The sequence below is a fragment of the Megascapheus bottae genome, chromosome 6 (assembly GCF_031878675.1).
Source record: "Megascapheus bottae isolate mThoBot1 chromosome 6, mThoBot2.hap1, whole genome shotgun sequence".
Lineage (NCBI taxonomy): Eukaryota > Metazoa > Chordata > Mammalia > Rodentia > Geomyidae > Megascapheus > Megascapheus bottae.
The window spans coordinates 3483007-3499566 of record NC_143514.1 but is presented as its reverse complement, the minus strand read 5'-3'; the positions used below and the strand labels follow the sequence as shown (position 1 = coordinate 3499566).

The 16560-nt window shown below is 42.9% G+C and overlaps 1 protein-coding gene and 1 long non-coding RNA gene across 4 annotated transcripts in view; one reads left to right on the top strand and one right to left on the bottom strand.

Annotated features, from left to right (window-relative positions):
* Positions 1-16560, top strand: part of LOC150061210 (uncharacterized) — a 172094-nt gene that overhangs the window by 20011 nt on the left and 135523 nt on the right. The window lies entirely within an intron of this gene.
* On the bottom strand, positions 5891-12682 carry LOC150061215 (3 beta-hydroxysteroid dehydrogenase/Delta 5-->4-isomerase type 4-like). Its single transcript, XM_090333665.1, has 3 exons — positions 12526-12682; positions 8724-8888; positions 5891-6716 (listed from the first exon to the last, which is right to left on the bottom strand). The coding sequence occupies exons 1-3, from the start codon at positions 12665-12667 to the stop codon at positions 5905-5907; spliced, it is 1119 nt and encodes a 372-aa protein (XP_090189791.1). The 5' UTR covers positions 12668-12682; the 3' UTR covers positions 5891-5904.

Genomic DNA, 16560 nt, shown 5'->3' with positions numbered 1-16560 from the left:
TCCTGGAACCCAGGTCCCATGCTTTATTTGAAAGATTGTAATGAGGAATGCCTTCAGGTACAAAGTGACAAATGCTTCCAAGTCTGAAGAAATCACTTTTCAAATGACTATTATATATTTCAGAACTTTTCTGTGGCCTGGCTGGATAGCCAGAGTTTTGTAGAAATGAACGGTTTTCTACCCAACTAAGGTAACTGAGTCAAAGAGTACAGTTCCAAATAATAATGACCTACTTCTTTTGCTGAAATGCTTTTGTATTAAGACAAAAAACCACCCTAACCAGCAATTATACCAAAATGCACCTCTTTAATTAGTGAATTTCTGGTTTTTCTGTATTTGGATATTATGTGTGTGTTATTTATTGGTTGTTTACCTTTAGGAAGGAAAACATTTTTGTTTATGAAAACAATTGAGTTTTTGTAACTTGTTCCTAAGACTTCTATACTATAATGAAATGTGTTGTTTTCTCATGAACTTGCAGTTACTAAATGAAGGTAAAGTATAAAATTTAGGAGAACAAGTTTTACTAACCATAATATGTCTTTTTTTAAAACAAGAGATTTTCCTTTTTAAATGAGAATATAATTTGTTTTAAACACTAAACTTGGGAGAAGTTATCTTAATAAACTTGGAAAAATTCATGCTAATGATGTGTATTAGGTTCCCCATCTTGTATGAAGGAAATCTGATCTTTTTCTTAAGTTGTTTTCCTTTATTGTTGTGGTAATAACGTAAATCAAAGCTACTTGCTTTTTGTCTTTTAAAAATGTGTAAATTGTGACCTACAAACAAGACAGTAAAAATGGTTAAAGTAATGACAAAATATTACAACCCAAAGAATTCTTCATATTACAAGGGTTTTGCATGGGTAATATGCCTTTCATTTATTTTGGGGACTTTAAAAATTAGACATTCTGTTGTTGTTATCTTTGAAGAGCTTGGAAATAAATCTTTTCCTAATTCAAAAAAAAAAAAAGAAAGAAAGTAAAGAAAAAGACAGATTCAGACAGTTTTGAAAATGTCTCCTAGGTTTCACAACATGGTAACCCTGTTAATAGCTTCAGAACCCCCAAACAGGCAAAACTTTAGCCGTTCCATAATGAAAGTATTTAGTCCACATTTAGGTAGGTTTAGGGAGTTTGAGAGAAGGGTTGTATTAGACAGAAGATCAGCAGGAAAAACAAAGTTCAAAGGTCAGCTCCCCTGGAGGTAGGATGGAGGTGTGTGTGCAGCTGGGTTGTAAAGCTCAGCTGTGGTCATCTCTGAGACCTGTTGAGCATGGGATCTCAAAACCTGTGTAAGTCTTTACACAGCAATCACTGCAGTTGATTTATTTCTTCTTGGAAGACAGAAGCAGCCACCAACTCAATCTCTAACTCTACTACCACTGAGTTTCTTTCAGGTCACCTTTGTAGTCCACACAAGCAGCCACTGGCCTATCACCTATTAAGTACAAGTCAGGTCATGCTGTCTCTAGAGAGGCAGGATGGGTGAAGGTGTTGTCCTCAGGTTGGTCCCCTTACATTTTAGGTCTACAAACAAACTTTAGTGCTTTATTTGTGCTTCTAAACAACTGCTTACTTTTCTTGGGTGGCTCAGAGCTCAGGAAGACACTTACATTTCCTTCTGTGACAGGCTGGCAATATTCTCTTCTGGACTGTCGGCTCACTGGAATGAACTGACAATCATTAAAAAGGGGAAATGCACAAACTGCTAATAACATGCTACAAGTGAAAAACATGCTGTGAGGCAGCAAAGGGGAACCAGTTGTTTTGTACTGTTTCTAGATCATTCAGAAGCTTGTGTTTCTCGTTCTGTGGGTGGGGGCAGATAGTAGGATATGTAGACAATTTAGAAGGGAAAGTAGTAAATAACTCCTTGAGGAAGTCAATTGAGTGGGAATACCATGATTTGGGACCCTGAGTGTGTGTTCCCCAGAATTGACAGTGGTCATATTCTGTGGGACAGAAATGGAGCATGATGATGATTGAGAATCTGTGAACATCTGTTGGTAAGGTGAGTTTAGTTACTGGAAACTCAGGGAGACCAGGAGAAGTCATTGTTTTCTCTGTGGACATCCAGCTTCACAGAGTTGAAGGGAAGTTGGAGGGCTTCTGATAGCCCCTCTGTTGTGAGAATTCCTTATCTGAAAACATCCAACATTCCAGGAGGCCCTGGAATGCGGTGACAGTCTCTAGCTATCATTGCTTTTTTTCTGCTAGTCCTGGGCTCAAGGCCTGAGCACTGTCCTTGGACTTTCTCAAGGCTAGAGCTGTACCACTTTAGCCACAGCATCACTTCCGGCTCTCTCTCTCTTTTTTTTTTTTAATGTATGTGGCAATGAGGAATTGAACCTGAGTCTTTGTGCATACTAGCCAAGCACTCTAGCTCTAGGCCAAACTCCTGGCCCTCTAGCTACCTTAGATTAAGGGTATTGTAATGACATAGATGGAGAGCTGCATATGGGAGTGGTGTGGAAAGAAGTTAATGTTATACCACTTGTGTCTGTTTCTAAATACTCATGTGTTTATTCCTTATCAGTGTAGGAGAGGAGGGGTCAAGTAGAAGATTGGTCCTGGACACTTAGTTATGGGAAGTGCAACCTTCTCTATGGAAAATTATGTTCCCCAACCTCATGAAAAACAAATGTTCTCACTTTTAAAAAATGTAAATGCAGAATTACCCATTAACCCTCTCTTAGTGGTGTACTGTGATGGTAATGGACAGTGTTGTCATCTGATTGGTCTCTGTCAAGTCATTCCTTACACAGTCTCTATATATCTCATAGTGACACCGAGTCAGCTGTTTCTAAGGAAAGATTGGTTTAGAAAGAGAACAAAAAGGGGTGAAGAGCTTTGATTTTCTTTTAATGATCTAGGCCTCTTTCTGGTTTCATCTCTGTGAGTCCTCTTCTTGCCATGCTTAGCATGGCTGTGGCATGTTAGGCCCTTGTTTTGGAAGAACATGAGCAAAAATCTGTGCTCACAAAGTTCCTTGCCACATGGCACCCTTTGTTGGAAGCATCCACATGACTAGCTTCTCTCCCATCAAGTTCTTCTGTGAACACTATACCTTATACCTTTCTTTAATGATGGCAAGCCTGCCCCAGGGAAGGAGTGAATGGTGCTCATCCTCAGGGCTGTAGCATGTGTATTTCTTTAGGTGGAGGGGTTAGTCTCTTCTAGGCAAGAGACTAGAAGTGACATAGTAGACATTCTTCAGATTGAGGAATGAAGGTTAGACCTCTTCATCTTCTTGTAGATATTACAAAGTGTAATTGCTACTTCTGAAAACATATCCTAGACCTAGCGAGGGAGAAGCAGCAGGAAATAGAAGCTGCTCCAAGCTTTGCTGTCTTATTTGTCCCAAGAGGTCTTCTTCACATGCTTTGCCTGACCAGCATGTGTATAAGAGGCAGTCAAAACCAAAGAAACCATGTTCACCAGAGAAAACAGGAAGCCTATAGAAGGCTGCCACTGTCTGTTTCACTCAGTCAGTGTCCATCTTCTCTTACCTTCCTGAAATCCTTCACTGTGAAAGAACAAATTCCCATCTCACCCCTCTACTCAATCATTCCTCAAATTCTTTTGTTGTTGTTGTTTTTCTCTTTGGTATTTGCTTGGTTTGAATTCCTTGCTGCTGTTTCTGATCTCTTCCGTGTAGGCTAGCCCCTTTTCCCTTGAGCCACACATTGACCTTCTGTTTTTCTGGTGGTTAAATAGAGATAAGTATCTCATGGAGTTTCCACTGTGTGTTGGCTTTGAACTGGGATCCTCAGATATTAGCCTACCCAGTAACTAGGATTAGAGGCATGAGCCATTGGCACTGAGCCCTCCTTGGTATTCTTATTCTTTGAAAAATGAAACTCCAGGGGAAAAGAATTTGGCCAAGTGGTAGAGTGCTTGCCTAGCATGTGCAAAGCCCAGGGTTTTATTCCTCGGTACCTTATACATAAATAAAAATAAGCTACAAGTCTTGCTGAGTCTCAAGTGGTAGAGCTCTAACTTTGAGAAAGTCCAAGGACAGTGCTCAGGCCCTGAGCTTAAGCCCAGGATTTGTAAAAAAAAGAAAAGAAAAGAAAAAAAAAGAAATTCTCAGTGACATGCCAATGGCCCATGGCTGTAACCCTTCTTACCACCTGGAAGGCTGTGATCTTAGATTGGCCATTGAAAGCCAGCCTGATCATAAAAATCCCTCAGACCCTTATACCAGTTAACTGCTAGAAAAGCAGAGATGGCACTGTGTCTGTCTTTAAAGCTTGCTTTGTTTAAATTCAAGTGGTCAAGGACAGGGACCAGACCCTGTAGAAAAACTGAATGTCTGACCCCCACCCCCCAAAAAAAAGAAAGAAAGAAAGAAATTGCACCCTCTGTAACCCATTCTGTCCAGCCTCCAGCATGTAAAGTACGTTTTACCAGAATACCTTCTACCTTTTTTTTTTTTTTCCAATATTGGGCTTAAGCTCAGGGCCTGAGGGCTATCCTTGGATTTTTCTCAAGGCTAGAAACTCTACCACTTGAGCCTCAGCACCACTTCTGGGTTTTTCTAAGTATGTGCTACCAAGGAATCGAACCCGGGTCTTCCTGCATGCTAGGCAAGCACTCTACCACTAGGCCAAACTCCCGGTCTGCCTTCTAATCTTTTAGATTTATATTAAATACACAAACCTCAGAGGTTAAAATTTAACACATGTATGTTTCCAGGCCCCCTTGATAATTCACCCCTCCCATGATTGTCTCCCCATATTTGCTATTTCTTCCCCCTCAACTCTTTTTTTTTTTTTTTTTTTTTTTCTTTTGCCAGTCCTGGGCTTGAGCTCAGGGCCTGAGCACTGTCCTTGGGTTTTCTCAAGGCTATAGCTCTACCACCTGAGCTTAGCCCCACTTCCACCTTTTTTTTTGTTTTTTTTCTATGTATGTGGTACCGAGGAATCGAACCCGGGTCTTCATGCATGCTAGGCAAGCACTTTAACCACTAGGCTAAACTCCTGGCCCCCCCTCAACTCTTTTCACATTTGTCAATTCTTTGTCATACATGTACATTGAATGTTGTGATTGTATTCAACTCCTGTACCCTTTCCATTCACCCATCTCCCTCTCACTAGCTCCTGCCCCTTCCAACCTTTTCAATATCCTTTTATTTATGTTTTATAGTTATTAATTATTTAAAGGCAATAGATTTTGGAGTTTCAATCTAGAATATGCTACAGTTCTCTCACTAGTCTGTGTGTAAATATGGCCTTTAAAATGTTTATGTACACGTTCTTTTGAGTAGAAGATCCATAAACAGGCACCTTTTGTGGGATCATGGGCCTGGCTTCTAGTCCATGCCTGAAAGAGAGTAGCTCATAGTCTTCTGCTCCTGTCCTGCACTTCCACCGTCTTCCCCTCCAGGATCCAGGCTGCTTTAAAATATTTATCTATTTTAGGCTTACTACAGTCAGAAGAGAAAAACACGAAAGCATTTCAACAGATACACTATTATCCGTATTGGACACACAGTATTTATTGTTCTCTGCACTGACTATTACTAGGAATGGGTATTACCCAACCAACAGAAATGCTATATCTTTTGAGCAGGGCAAAAGAACCAAGAGTCTAAGCTCCAAGTACCAGGAGACCTGGAGTGGCTCACAGCAGTTTCTGGGGTGTGGACAGTGCAGGTGCAGCTTAGAAGATAGTCTGTGTGGAGATTCAGGGTTAGGGGAGGAAGCTTCTGGGTGGGTCACAGGTTGGGAAGGCTTGTGGTGGCTAAGGAAGACACTAGTGGCTAAGGATGACACTAAGTTGGCCCTTGTATCAAGAAGAGTGGATCAGGGCTTATGCCCCAGTCTCTCACAGGAGGTAACTAGGTGGAGGTCGGGAAAATAACACAACACACAGGTCACCATCTGCTGGCATCATGTCACTGAGCTTTTGACTTCAGTGTCCCCTTGTGCTGCTTCACAAGTGAACCAATCCACTCTGTGGTTTTCTGCTTGGCTTCCTCCCAGCTGAAGCGTGGCTCATACCCCAGATCTCGCTGGGCTTTCTTGTAAGAAAAGGTATACATGCTGTTTGAGATCGTCAGTAAATGCCGAGTAAAATGGGGTCGATAGTCATAAATTGGACTCAACAGGAACCTCACCGCTTCCAGTAGGAAGGCAAGCCAGTACATCAAGAATAGAGGAGGGCCTGGTCTAGAATCCATGCTGAGGCCCCATTCTTTGCACACGATGTAATTTAAGTCATCATAGCTTTGGTGAGGTGTGTCATCTGATATGTAGTAGAACTGCCCCTGGATGTTTGGTGCTTTCTTGGGGTCCCTCAGACCTCTGCAGGCCAGAATGTGGGCCCAGGCCACGTTGCCCACATAGACTGGATTCACCAGAGATGACGGGCCTGTTTTCTCAAGCACACCATTGGTTTCGAGGGCTCTCTTCACAATGTGAAAAAGAAATTTGTTTCCCTCCCCATAGATGTACATAGGCCTTAAGGCACAAGTGTGCAAGGTGCCACCGTTTTTCAGAGGGCACCCATTGGCTGCCAGCACAGCCTTCTCAGCCAGCTTTTTGCTGTGTGGGTAGGGGTCAGTCCACATGCATTCGTGGTTATCTTCCTCCTGGGCATTGTGGAGGATTTCCTTGTAGTTGTTGGGCCCTGCCACGTCCACTGAGCTGGTATAGATGAAGATTGGCACACTTGCTTGGACACAGGCTTCCAACAGGAACTGGGTACCTGCCAATGAGGAATATGGTGTGAATGTGAGGAGACACAGCAGGGGGTTTTCCCTGTCTTCACATTCATGGTCACCTCTGTTCTGTACTCAATGGAGGAACCACAGGGATGAGTGTGCTTTTTTCTGTCCCAGAGTCAAATATGGGCAGTGCTAGCCACATCCACAGGGAAAATGTCCACATTAATAGATGCTGAGTCTGCTGTGTGCGACCATAATCCTATCTTCCTGTGTATGACTGCATGTATAAATCTGTGTTTGTGATTCTGTACCTATTGTGTTTTCTTTTCTCTTGTTCAAATAGTCACTGAAGTTGATGTTTTTATATATATCATTAAAATAACAGTCCATTTTTATTGCACATTCTCATGGGGCAACACTTTTTTAGATAGTTGGGCAATCTCCCAAGTAAATGTCCATTAGTCTGCTGTTTTTGCTTATCTGATAAGTTGATGAATCTTTGCTAAATGCTTTTCTATGCATTAGTTACCAAGTTGTTATCTAGTTCCTGTGGATTTTGTGTGTCTTTTGAAGCCTCTTCTAAGTCTTTCTCTGACTTAATTCCCCAGGTATGAATTGCAGGGCTGGCAGTAATTGTTTCCAGTTTTCACTCTGGGGTCTGCACTGATGTTTTCCATTGTATGTGGCAGAGAACTAAGGAGTGAAATTTGCCAAGACAGTGTATGTTTTAGATTCAGTGTTAGACTGTTACCTATATAAGAATCTAATTGTAATTTTTTTTGCCCGTTCTGGGGTTTGAACCCAGAGCCTGAGTACTGGCCTCATCTTTTTCCTCACGTCTATGGCATTATCACTTGAGCCACAGCAACACTTCTATCTTTTCTAATCCGGTTCTTCGTCCCTGCTTGGCAAGCGTTCTGCTACTAGGCAAAACTCCTGTCCCTTTTAGTATAATATTATTTTCAGGACTTTCAGTCTGCTTTTGTTTTCAGGGAAATGTGGTGGCAAAGAAATGCTGCTCTTAATTTTGGCAGAATAAATGTGAAGTTTTTTTTTTCTCCTATGACAATTTTTAGTAAAGTCACTCCTTTCACTTCCAGCATTCTTTGTTGGACAATGTCCTCAAAAGACAGGCACCAGAACTGAGGCCTTGTAACAGCTTCCCACGTAGTGGATAGAGATGGGTGAGGTGAGTTGGATACTAGAATGGATAACTTCTGAGATATTGCTGTAAATCCAAAACTACTGGTGGCTTTAGAAACTGAACCATGGAAATGTGAAATTGAAAGTCAGGCTATGAAAGGAAAAGCAGTAGATGTACTGGGGCTGGAAAGAATGGCCCTTGGGGGTCAGAGGTACTTCAAAAGTTACAAGACTGGTTTCCCTGAGGGAATGTGTCTATATGTGAGCTAGATTAAGAACCTGCATGTTAGAAGGAGCCAACAGTCATTTAGCGATGAGCAGGTGAGGGGGACCCTTCGCATCTGGCTGGAAGCAGCTCCTCAAGACTATCCAGTGCTCAGTGGGGATGCCCTCCCGAATAGTAGCAGTGTTCTCATCATGTGTCCTAGCAGAGCTCTGTTGAGCAGGCTTTGCTGGTCCTCTCTGGAGGAAACCTGATTTTAGCTGGGCAGGGCTGTGGATGGGGGAGCTTAGAGCATGGTGAAGAGGCTGCTACAAGGTCTGGTTGTCCAGGGATGCAGGGTGAATGGCTGTCATGGGTTTGGGGTCTGAGTCTAGTTGAGGTTGGAATGTAGAAGCAGGAGGAAGAGCTTTCCTAGCATCTGGAGAGGTACAGGTGGATGTAAATCTCTGCTCACCCATGGAGAGCCTGTGGGGCCTTCCACGATCTTGCCCCTTGTCAGTGGTGGTTTCTCATTTGCACCACTGAACCCACAGCCTTGAGTTCTCTCAGGTGGGACTAGTGAGCCAAGGCTGCAGCAAACCCAGAGCAGGTAGGAGCTGTGTAATGGCTCATGTTCTTCCTCTCATCATCTGCAATTTCATTCGCGTTGCCATCTGTTGCAACTTTCCCCCAGGTACTGTACCTTTGAGGTTGACATCCATGATGGTCTGTCTTGGATTGACACCAGTGACATCAATCAGAGCAGCAGCGTGGATGACAACGGAGACTCCCTGGCAGGCTCTCCTGAGACAGTGGGCATCCAGAATGTCCCCTTGCAGCACTGTCACCTTGATCTTTGTCTGTTGCTCTGTGGAAATAGGAGACCTGGTAATGAGAAACTTTCTTGATGGCCCCAAAGAGTCCCTCATGCAGGTGTCCACTGCCTGGTTCAATTTGATGTGATCACGTTTGGAGACAAAGCACATTCAGTTAGTGGATAGCTAAAAGCAGATCAAGGAATGAAAATCTATAGCACTCAATGGGAATAACAGGAAAATCGTACTCATTACATCCTGCTTGATGAAATGCATCTGAACTGTGGTTTTACTGTGTGAGTAGAATATAAAAATTCATTTCATAAAGAGAAGTCCGTATGCGGTGTCCGATGGCTCACGCTTGTAATCCCAGATACTCAGGACTAGATAGGAGGACTGTAGTTCATAGCCATCTGGGGCATGAAATTCTGTGGTACTCTTTTTTTTTTCTTGCCAGTCCTGGGCTTCCGCTCAGGGCATGAGCATTGTCTTTGGGCTTTCTCAAAGTCAGAGCTCTACCACTTGTGCCTCAGCACCACTTCTGCCTTTTTTCTATGTATGTGGGACTGAGGAATCGAACCTGGATATTTGTGCATCCTAGGCAAGCACTCTATAACTAGGCCAAACTCCCAGTCCTTCTGTGATACTCTTATTCCAAGTTAACCACCAGAAAGCAGGAAGTGGTAATGTGGCTTAGGTGGTAGAGCTCTAGTCTTGTGCTGAAGAGCTCAGGGACAGTGTCCAGGCCTAGACTGACGACAAAAATTGAAGTTGTTAATATGTAGCAAGATCTAATGGAGAGGTTGTGAGGCTTAGATTGAAGAGGGAAAACTCAATTTTTATCTTCTTCCTATGAGGAAAGAACATTTGTATGTGCATTTGATAATGACAGTTTCATACCTCTAGGTTAACAAGCCAATAATGACATGATATTACGCTTGAAATAGCTATGTGCTCAGTAGCTTAACTAGCACTTCTGTCACTGAGCTCTGAGTAGGTGGTGGTAGGTTCGAGGGCTGTGATTGGTGATGGACATGTAACAATAGAGAATTTCAGGCCATTCCCTGCTAAAACCTGGTGGTTACTGTGTGTGGGTAGAACCCAGTAGGCAATTTCCCTTCAGCTATCATGGTCCATGCTTGAGAGACTAGAGGTACAGTGTATCTACTGATGAGGACTTTAGAATGGCTCCAGTGGTGGACTTAAGGAAACCTCTAAGATACCAGATATTGTGAGAGCTGACATCACTGCAGCAACGCAGTCAGTAACCAAGACACTGCTTCTGATGTCATCCCAGGGCAGTGGGCAACACACCAGTGTGTTGTTTCTTCTGAAATCCACCCTAGATGACACTGCTTGTCATGGTGTCACCTTCCTGGCCACCAAAACAAGCACAGTGGTTCATGCAGTCTGTGTGAATGCCTCACTATATAATTTATACACAAATATGTAATTTCCTTTCCTGCTGATTTCCTGAATGACTTCGGATTTCCTCCTGATATCTGAAGTTCAGGTGAGGCATGTGAGGCCAGAGCTGCTCAGGGACAGATGTAAGAACACACTTGTAGTGGGACTCTAATGCAGAACACCCTGCTTTCAAGCCTTGCTCACTCACCCTCCAGCCAAAGGGTAGATCTAGTTGCTTACAATCCACTTTGGAGGCAGAGAAGAATGACTCAGTTGATCTGAATTTAGGAATGAAGTAGGACTACTGTATCTCTTAACTCTCTGCCGAGTGCTGGTTAGGCCAGGCCCCTCTCTTTGCCAGGCTTCCCCAGAAAGCCTCTATAGTGGAGGAAGAGGGTGACAGGAGAGGCTACTTGAATGAGATATGTCCCTGAGAGTGGATGGACTGCCTTGATTCTGCTCCATCTGGCTGCTCCTCCCTTCTTTCTTTCCTTCCCTTCTTTCTTTGTAGTGTCTTCAGATAGACTGGCTCAGAGGAGTTAAGGTTGACAGACAAGAGAGGCCCAGAGCCACGGGTTATCACAGCAAACATGCTACATGGATTTCTGGTTGGGGGAGGACACAGGGATCTCCATTCCTGCTCTTCTGCTTCCCCTCCCAAGCTTCACAGCTGTGAGACCCCCAGCCCCCTTTGTCCTCCCCCCACCAGCTTGGCAGCTCCTCTTCCCTGCCTGGCATTAGCTGCACGTTTTCATAGATTGCCGAAAAACTAGGCTTATAAAGGATAGTGATCCCATGACTACTTTTATTCAGACACATGAGTAAGAAAGTAGTAAGGTGGGAATCTGGAGTATTCTGAGAGAAGCAGAGAAGAGAATGGGTGCATCCCTAGGGAGCTGTAGAAGGCCCTGTGTGTACCAGGGAGGGCTGAAGGTGTATCCAGGGGAGACTTAGAACACTCCTTGGCTAGAGGAGTGTGTGCAGTGAAACTGTTGGGGCATACAGCAGGACAGCAAAAGAGACAGCCTTCTCTGGACCAGGAGTCAGTTGACCATTTAGAGGGGGGAAAGTAGTAGTCATCAGTGCCTAGTTTTCTCACTGACTAAGAAGAACTATAGAAATTAGCTCCAGAAGGGCAAATTAGGTTGCACAGTAATGAAATCATGTTCTGGGGATAATGAAGACCCTTTGGCACGGAGTCTCCTTCCCTGGTGTTTCCTTCTGCCTAGGAAGCCCTTCTGAACCCCTAAGCACCACTAGCTGGCGAGAAAAGATAAACAACACTTCCCTGTAAATTCCAGCCTCCTACCCACTTATGTCTTGATTACTCATCTTTGAGAAGGGAGCCCAGATATTTATCGGGTAACACTTTACACAGCCTTGGCTTGCACATCCAGTGACACTTGCTAGGGCAAGGGAACAGGAAACAGGTTCCTCACATTGGGAGCAAAAAGGAACTGAGTTCTGCCTCTCCATTTACCAAATAACCTTTTCTTTCTGGAACTTTGAGGCCTCACAATCAGGTGACTGGGCCTTCTCCTGCCGTTTCTACAGCAGAGTGTGAGGCTGTGGGGATGAAGTGTGTGGCAATGCCCTGTCAGTCCACCAGCTGTGTGTGCTGCAGGGGCAGCAGTTATGGAAAAAACAACAGACTCTCCAGAACATTCTGCCTGCTTTTCTTAGTGGGACTGAGGAATGGAGGGGGCCAGCGGAAGACTGTAGGAGGAATCTGCGTGAGTGTGTACTCAGGCTGGCCCTTGCTTTTGGGTTGTGCCATGTGCCCTGTTTATGCAGCACTCACATTTATTTTCTCTGTCTCTTCTTAACTTTCACACACATGTTGAATCTACTAAAACTGCTTGTATTTTATTTCATCCAACAGACTGGATAGACTACTTTAAACTCCAGCAACACCAGAGTAAAACCAGCAAGCAATAGAAAATAATCCATCTCTGGCAATCAGTAGGGGAGCAACCCACAGTCCTCAGTACTTTAAAGGTCTGGAGCCTAGGGGGATATCTGTGAGTGATTTCTATGCTAGAAACCACTGGCAGCCCAGTGACCTCCTGTGTCTTCCTTCTCAGTTCTGGGGCAGGTCATAGTCCACTGTCCCAACAGCTGTTCCCTGCCCACTTGGCTGGGTCAGTCCTAACTCATTGTCTTGCCTGGTTTCAGTTAAGGAATCCTGAGGGGCCCAAGCATCCTTCCATTCCCCAACCAGATCTCACCCCCACACCCAGGGTTCCCCATGGAGCCACACCCAGAAGCCTTGTGCTCACTTACTAGAAAATTCTCTGATGTCTGGACTGAGGCTTTTGTCCAGGAGCCTGATCTCTTGCAGGTCCTTGTCCTCCATCAGGAAGCTGATGATCCTCTGACCCAGAAATCCCCCAGCTCCTGTCACCAGGCAGCTCCATGCAGTCATGGTGGGCAGTTCAGGAGTAGGATCACAACCAGGAGCAGCCCTGGAGCAGGTTAAAAGTGGGCACAAGTTGAGTGTGCGTAGTTCTCAGAAATGTCCAATGTTCACTCCACTGCAGTTTAGCAAAACTCAAAACCAAAAAACCAAAAACTCAAAAGAAAACCTCAAACCAGAAACGCTGTTTAGCCAGTTCTAGTTGAGGTGAAACAGCTTGCAAAGTTGTCTTACCAGTTAGCCTGATAGAAGCAATCAGACAGTGGAAGAGTCTGTCCTATGGTCTCCTCACCCCTCCAGGCAGTACTGGAGCATTATATACCTTGGCATCTGACTCAGCCATATCACCTTGAATTCCTGAGGTGTAATCATTACTAATTCTGCCTCCAGGATCCCGCCTTTGCAAGGATTGTGTTTGAGGAAATTAGCTGTCTTTTATTTGTCTTCTAACATTTATGTGTCTCTCCTATCAGGGGAAGACAGGCCAACCTCAAGGCTATGCTAAATTAGTGATGTGGCTTTTGCCTTATGAAGCCTGTCAATTCTCACATACTGCTTGTGATTAACAGCTTATTTAGTTAAATGAAAAGGGTTTAATCCTAGAGATTGATGTGATCTTTTGCATTATATATACATACATATATATATATCTGATTTTTTGTAGTATGTACATTTGGCATTAATTTTGCTTTTGCCCATTTTAGTGTTAACTATTAAATGCCATATGCCGTGCAGTTGGTGTATTGCGAATTTTACTAAATTTGCCAGCGAGACAAATTCCATTGAGAAAATGATATGTGGGATGGGTTTCTTACCTCACCCCCCCCCCCAATTTATCCAAAACCTCATTTTCTGTTCTTCCCAAAGAGGTAAGTATTGGTAGTTGTAGTGCATTACTGAAAGGAAACTAGCCTGTGTGGGTCACAGAGGTGCTTGTAGTTTTTTTGTCATAGTGAAGCACATCATGCATCCTGCATGAACCTAGACTGAGGATGATATGGATTTTTTGAAATTATTTTCTGTATTAAAATTTGTTATTGTCAGGGTAATGTATAGAGATGTTACTGTTCCAGACGTGGATGTTTTTGAAGCCTTTACTGAATGTTGCCCAAAGGCCCCTGCCATAAGAGGTCAGAGCAGTGCCTTGCTTGAATTGTAAAAGCAGGCTACATAGTTGATGTTTAATTAAATGTACCTTGGTCAGTATACAACGTCATGTAACCACAATGTAAAAAGTACATACAGAACATTTCTATTACTCCAGAGTTTTTTCCTGCCTCTGAGTTTATTTTCCTCTTACAATCTACTCCAGAAACAATTCCTTTCTTTTAATTTCATATAATTGGCATTGTATTCCCATATTCTTCTACTATTTTTTCCCATAGCTATCTATGATTCTGGTTATACAATTAAACACAAAATGAATATTAGGGTTTTTGCAGAGAGTACAGAAAATTGTTGAGCTTTAGTGTTGTCCATTCCTTTCTAGTATATTGTTTCCTCTCATTTACTTTAGGCTTTATTTACCGTTCTTCTTCCAGGCTCCAATTCTAAAAGCTTAGCTAATCTCTTTGATTCTTTCTTCGTTACATCTACACACATGTAGTTTCTCTGTAAAAATATTCAAAGCTGCAATCTGTTACCTGTCATTGACTAACATGTGATATTTTGAGGAAAATGTTTTCTAATTTCCCTTGTGATTAGGGCTTATATTCAAATGTTATTTAGAAGTATTTTGCTTCTATTCTTTAAAAGCGAAGATTTTTTAATACCGTATTGTTAGATTTCTTGTGAGCATAGCATAATTTCTGTATGCTTTTGATTATTTGATTTTATTGAGGCTTGTTATGTGGTTTAGCATATGGTCCCTGTGGGAGAACATAGATTATGAATTTAAATAGTATGTGTTCTGCAGTTGTAGGAAGCTGTGTTGTATAAGTGCAGGTACTTGAGAATTCCCATTCTTCCATGTTGTAGATATTGTTCTCCCATTGAGATCTGAATTTCAATGCTTCAAAAACACTTCCGTGTTTGGACTTGTAGGACATTTACTATCCTTCAGAGCTTTATTTAGCAAATATCAAGTTTAAGCTTTTTTTCAGGAAAAAAGGATTTTCCATTGTACCCAAATGCTACATACGTGGTCTCTTAATAAGTGAGTGATGCTGGGCACTGGTTACACATGCCTGTAATCCTAGGTACTCAGGAGGCTGCGATCTGAGGATTGAAGTTCAAAGCCAGCCGGAGCATGAAAGTCGATGAGAGTCTTATCTCCAATTAACCACCAGAAACCAGAAGTGGTATATGGAAACAGGAGCTTTATCTTGGTGATTATTGTTGTTCTTTTTTTTTTTTGCAGTGTATAGAGGGGTTACAGTTATATTTGGCAGGTAGTAGGTACATTACTTCTCACACATTGACACCCCTTCTCACGTTTTGTTCCCATTTGTGATTGCTGTTCTTAATGTACTATGCTATTTTTTCTCTTTTGTTGTCCTTTTGTTAATCTCATATTGCTACAATATCTGACTTTGTTACCTGGCATATTGTATATGCATTTATTTGTTTATTTGAAATAGGAAAGGAAAGGGGGGGGGGAAACAAGATGATTGGGAGGGGGTAAGGGGAGGAAAATGGGGACAAAAACAGGAGAAGGGGTGTCAATGTGTGAGAAGTTGTAGAGAGCTATTACATTCGCCATTACAAGATGGCGCTGGCATCCGCCTTTGTGGTTGCGCCACTGAGTTGTTTGTCTGAAAGTTTCCAGGAAAAGATGTGATTGTTCTTGAGCTTTATGCATGATTGGAAGTATGTGTAATGCCATATTGCTACTTGTTTAGAATGTGCTATAGAGGTATACTTATATTATTGGCTATAGAATTGTAAGAAAGCAAATGTGATTGGATGATGGGCCTATAAAAGCCCAGGGTTTTGAGGAAGTCGGGGTCGACCCGGCATAGCTGTAAGCTTGCTGAATAAACTGCTGCTCGAGAAGAAGTCTCACGTGTTGCGTCTTCCTTGCCGGCCGAGGGGACAGCGACAAGAAGTAATGCACCTACTGTCTGGTGAATATAACTGTAATCCCTCTATACATTACAATAAATAAATAAAAAAATAAAAAGGTAATTTTAAACATGAATTTACCAGTTAGGGAAAAAAAAGAAAGAAGTGGCACTGTGACTCAAGGGATAGAATAGTAGCTTTGAGCTGAAGAGCTCAGGGAAAGTGCCCAGGCCAGAGTTCAAGCCACATGAACAACAACAACAAAAAGTAAGTCATGGAAATCAAATGCCAGTTAGTACATTCAAACTTTATGGATGTTTAGCCAGTTCTGTGCTGCAACAAAGGGAAAACCAAGCCTGACATAGTGTCTCATGCCAGTAATCCTTAGCTATTCAGAAGGCTGAGATCTGAGGATTGCAGTTCAAAGCCAGCTTGGGTACTAAAGAACCTGAGACTCTTATCTCCAAATAATCACTAGAAAATGGCAAGTGGGGCTGTGGCTCAAGGTTTAGGGCAGTAGCCTTGAGCTGAAGAGCTCAGGGACAAAACCCAGGTCCAGAGATTGGGAGGCATCCTTGAGCTGAAGAGCTCAGGGACAGCAACCAAGCCCAGAGTTCAAGCCCCATGACCCACCAATATGAATAATAATTATGGGAATACAGTGGGAATAATAACGGGAGACAGTGGGTTATTTATAATGAATACAAATAGGTTGATTCAGAGACTTGAGTCAGGGACGAGAGGCTGTCTTTGGCAGTGGCTTTCTTTGTGCTTCATCTAATGACAGAAGAGCAAAGAAGGGATGACCTGTGGCCAGCCCAATCATACTGTGCCTTATGTAAGGAAGCTCTTGAGTTGGTAATGAACCCATGTCCAAAAGAGTGAGATCAACCTATTTA

Coding starts and splice junctions, on each gene's coding strand:
- LOC150061215 (XM_090333665.1), bottom strand. CDS start 12,667: ATGACTGCATGGAGCTGCCTGGTGACAGGAGCTGGGGGATTTCTGGGT. Junction 8,889..12,525: donor AGACATCAGAGAATTTTCTA/GTAAGTGAGCAC, acceptor CTATTTCCACAG/AGCAACAGACAAAGATCAAG. Junction 6,717..8,723: donor CATGGATGTCAACCTCAAAG/GTACAGTACCTG, acceptor CCTCATTGGCAG/GTACCCAGTTCCTGTTGGAA.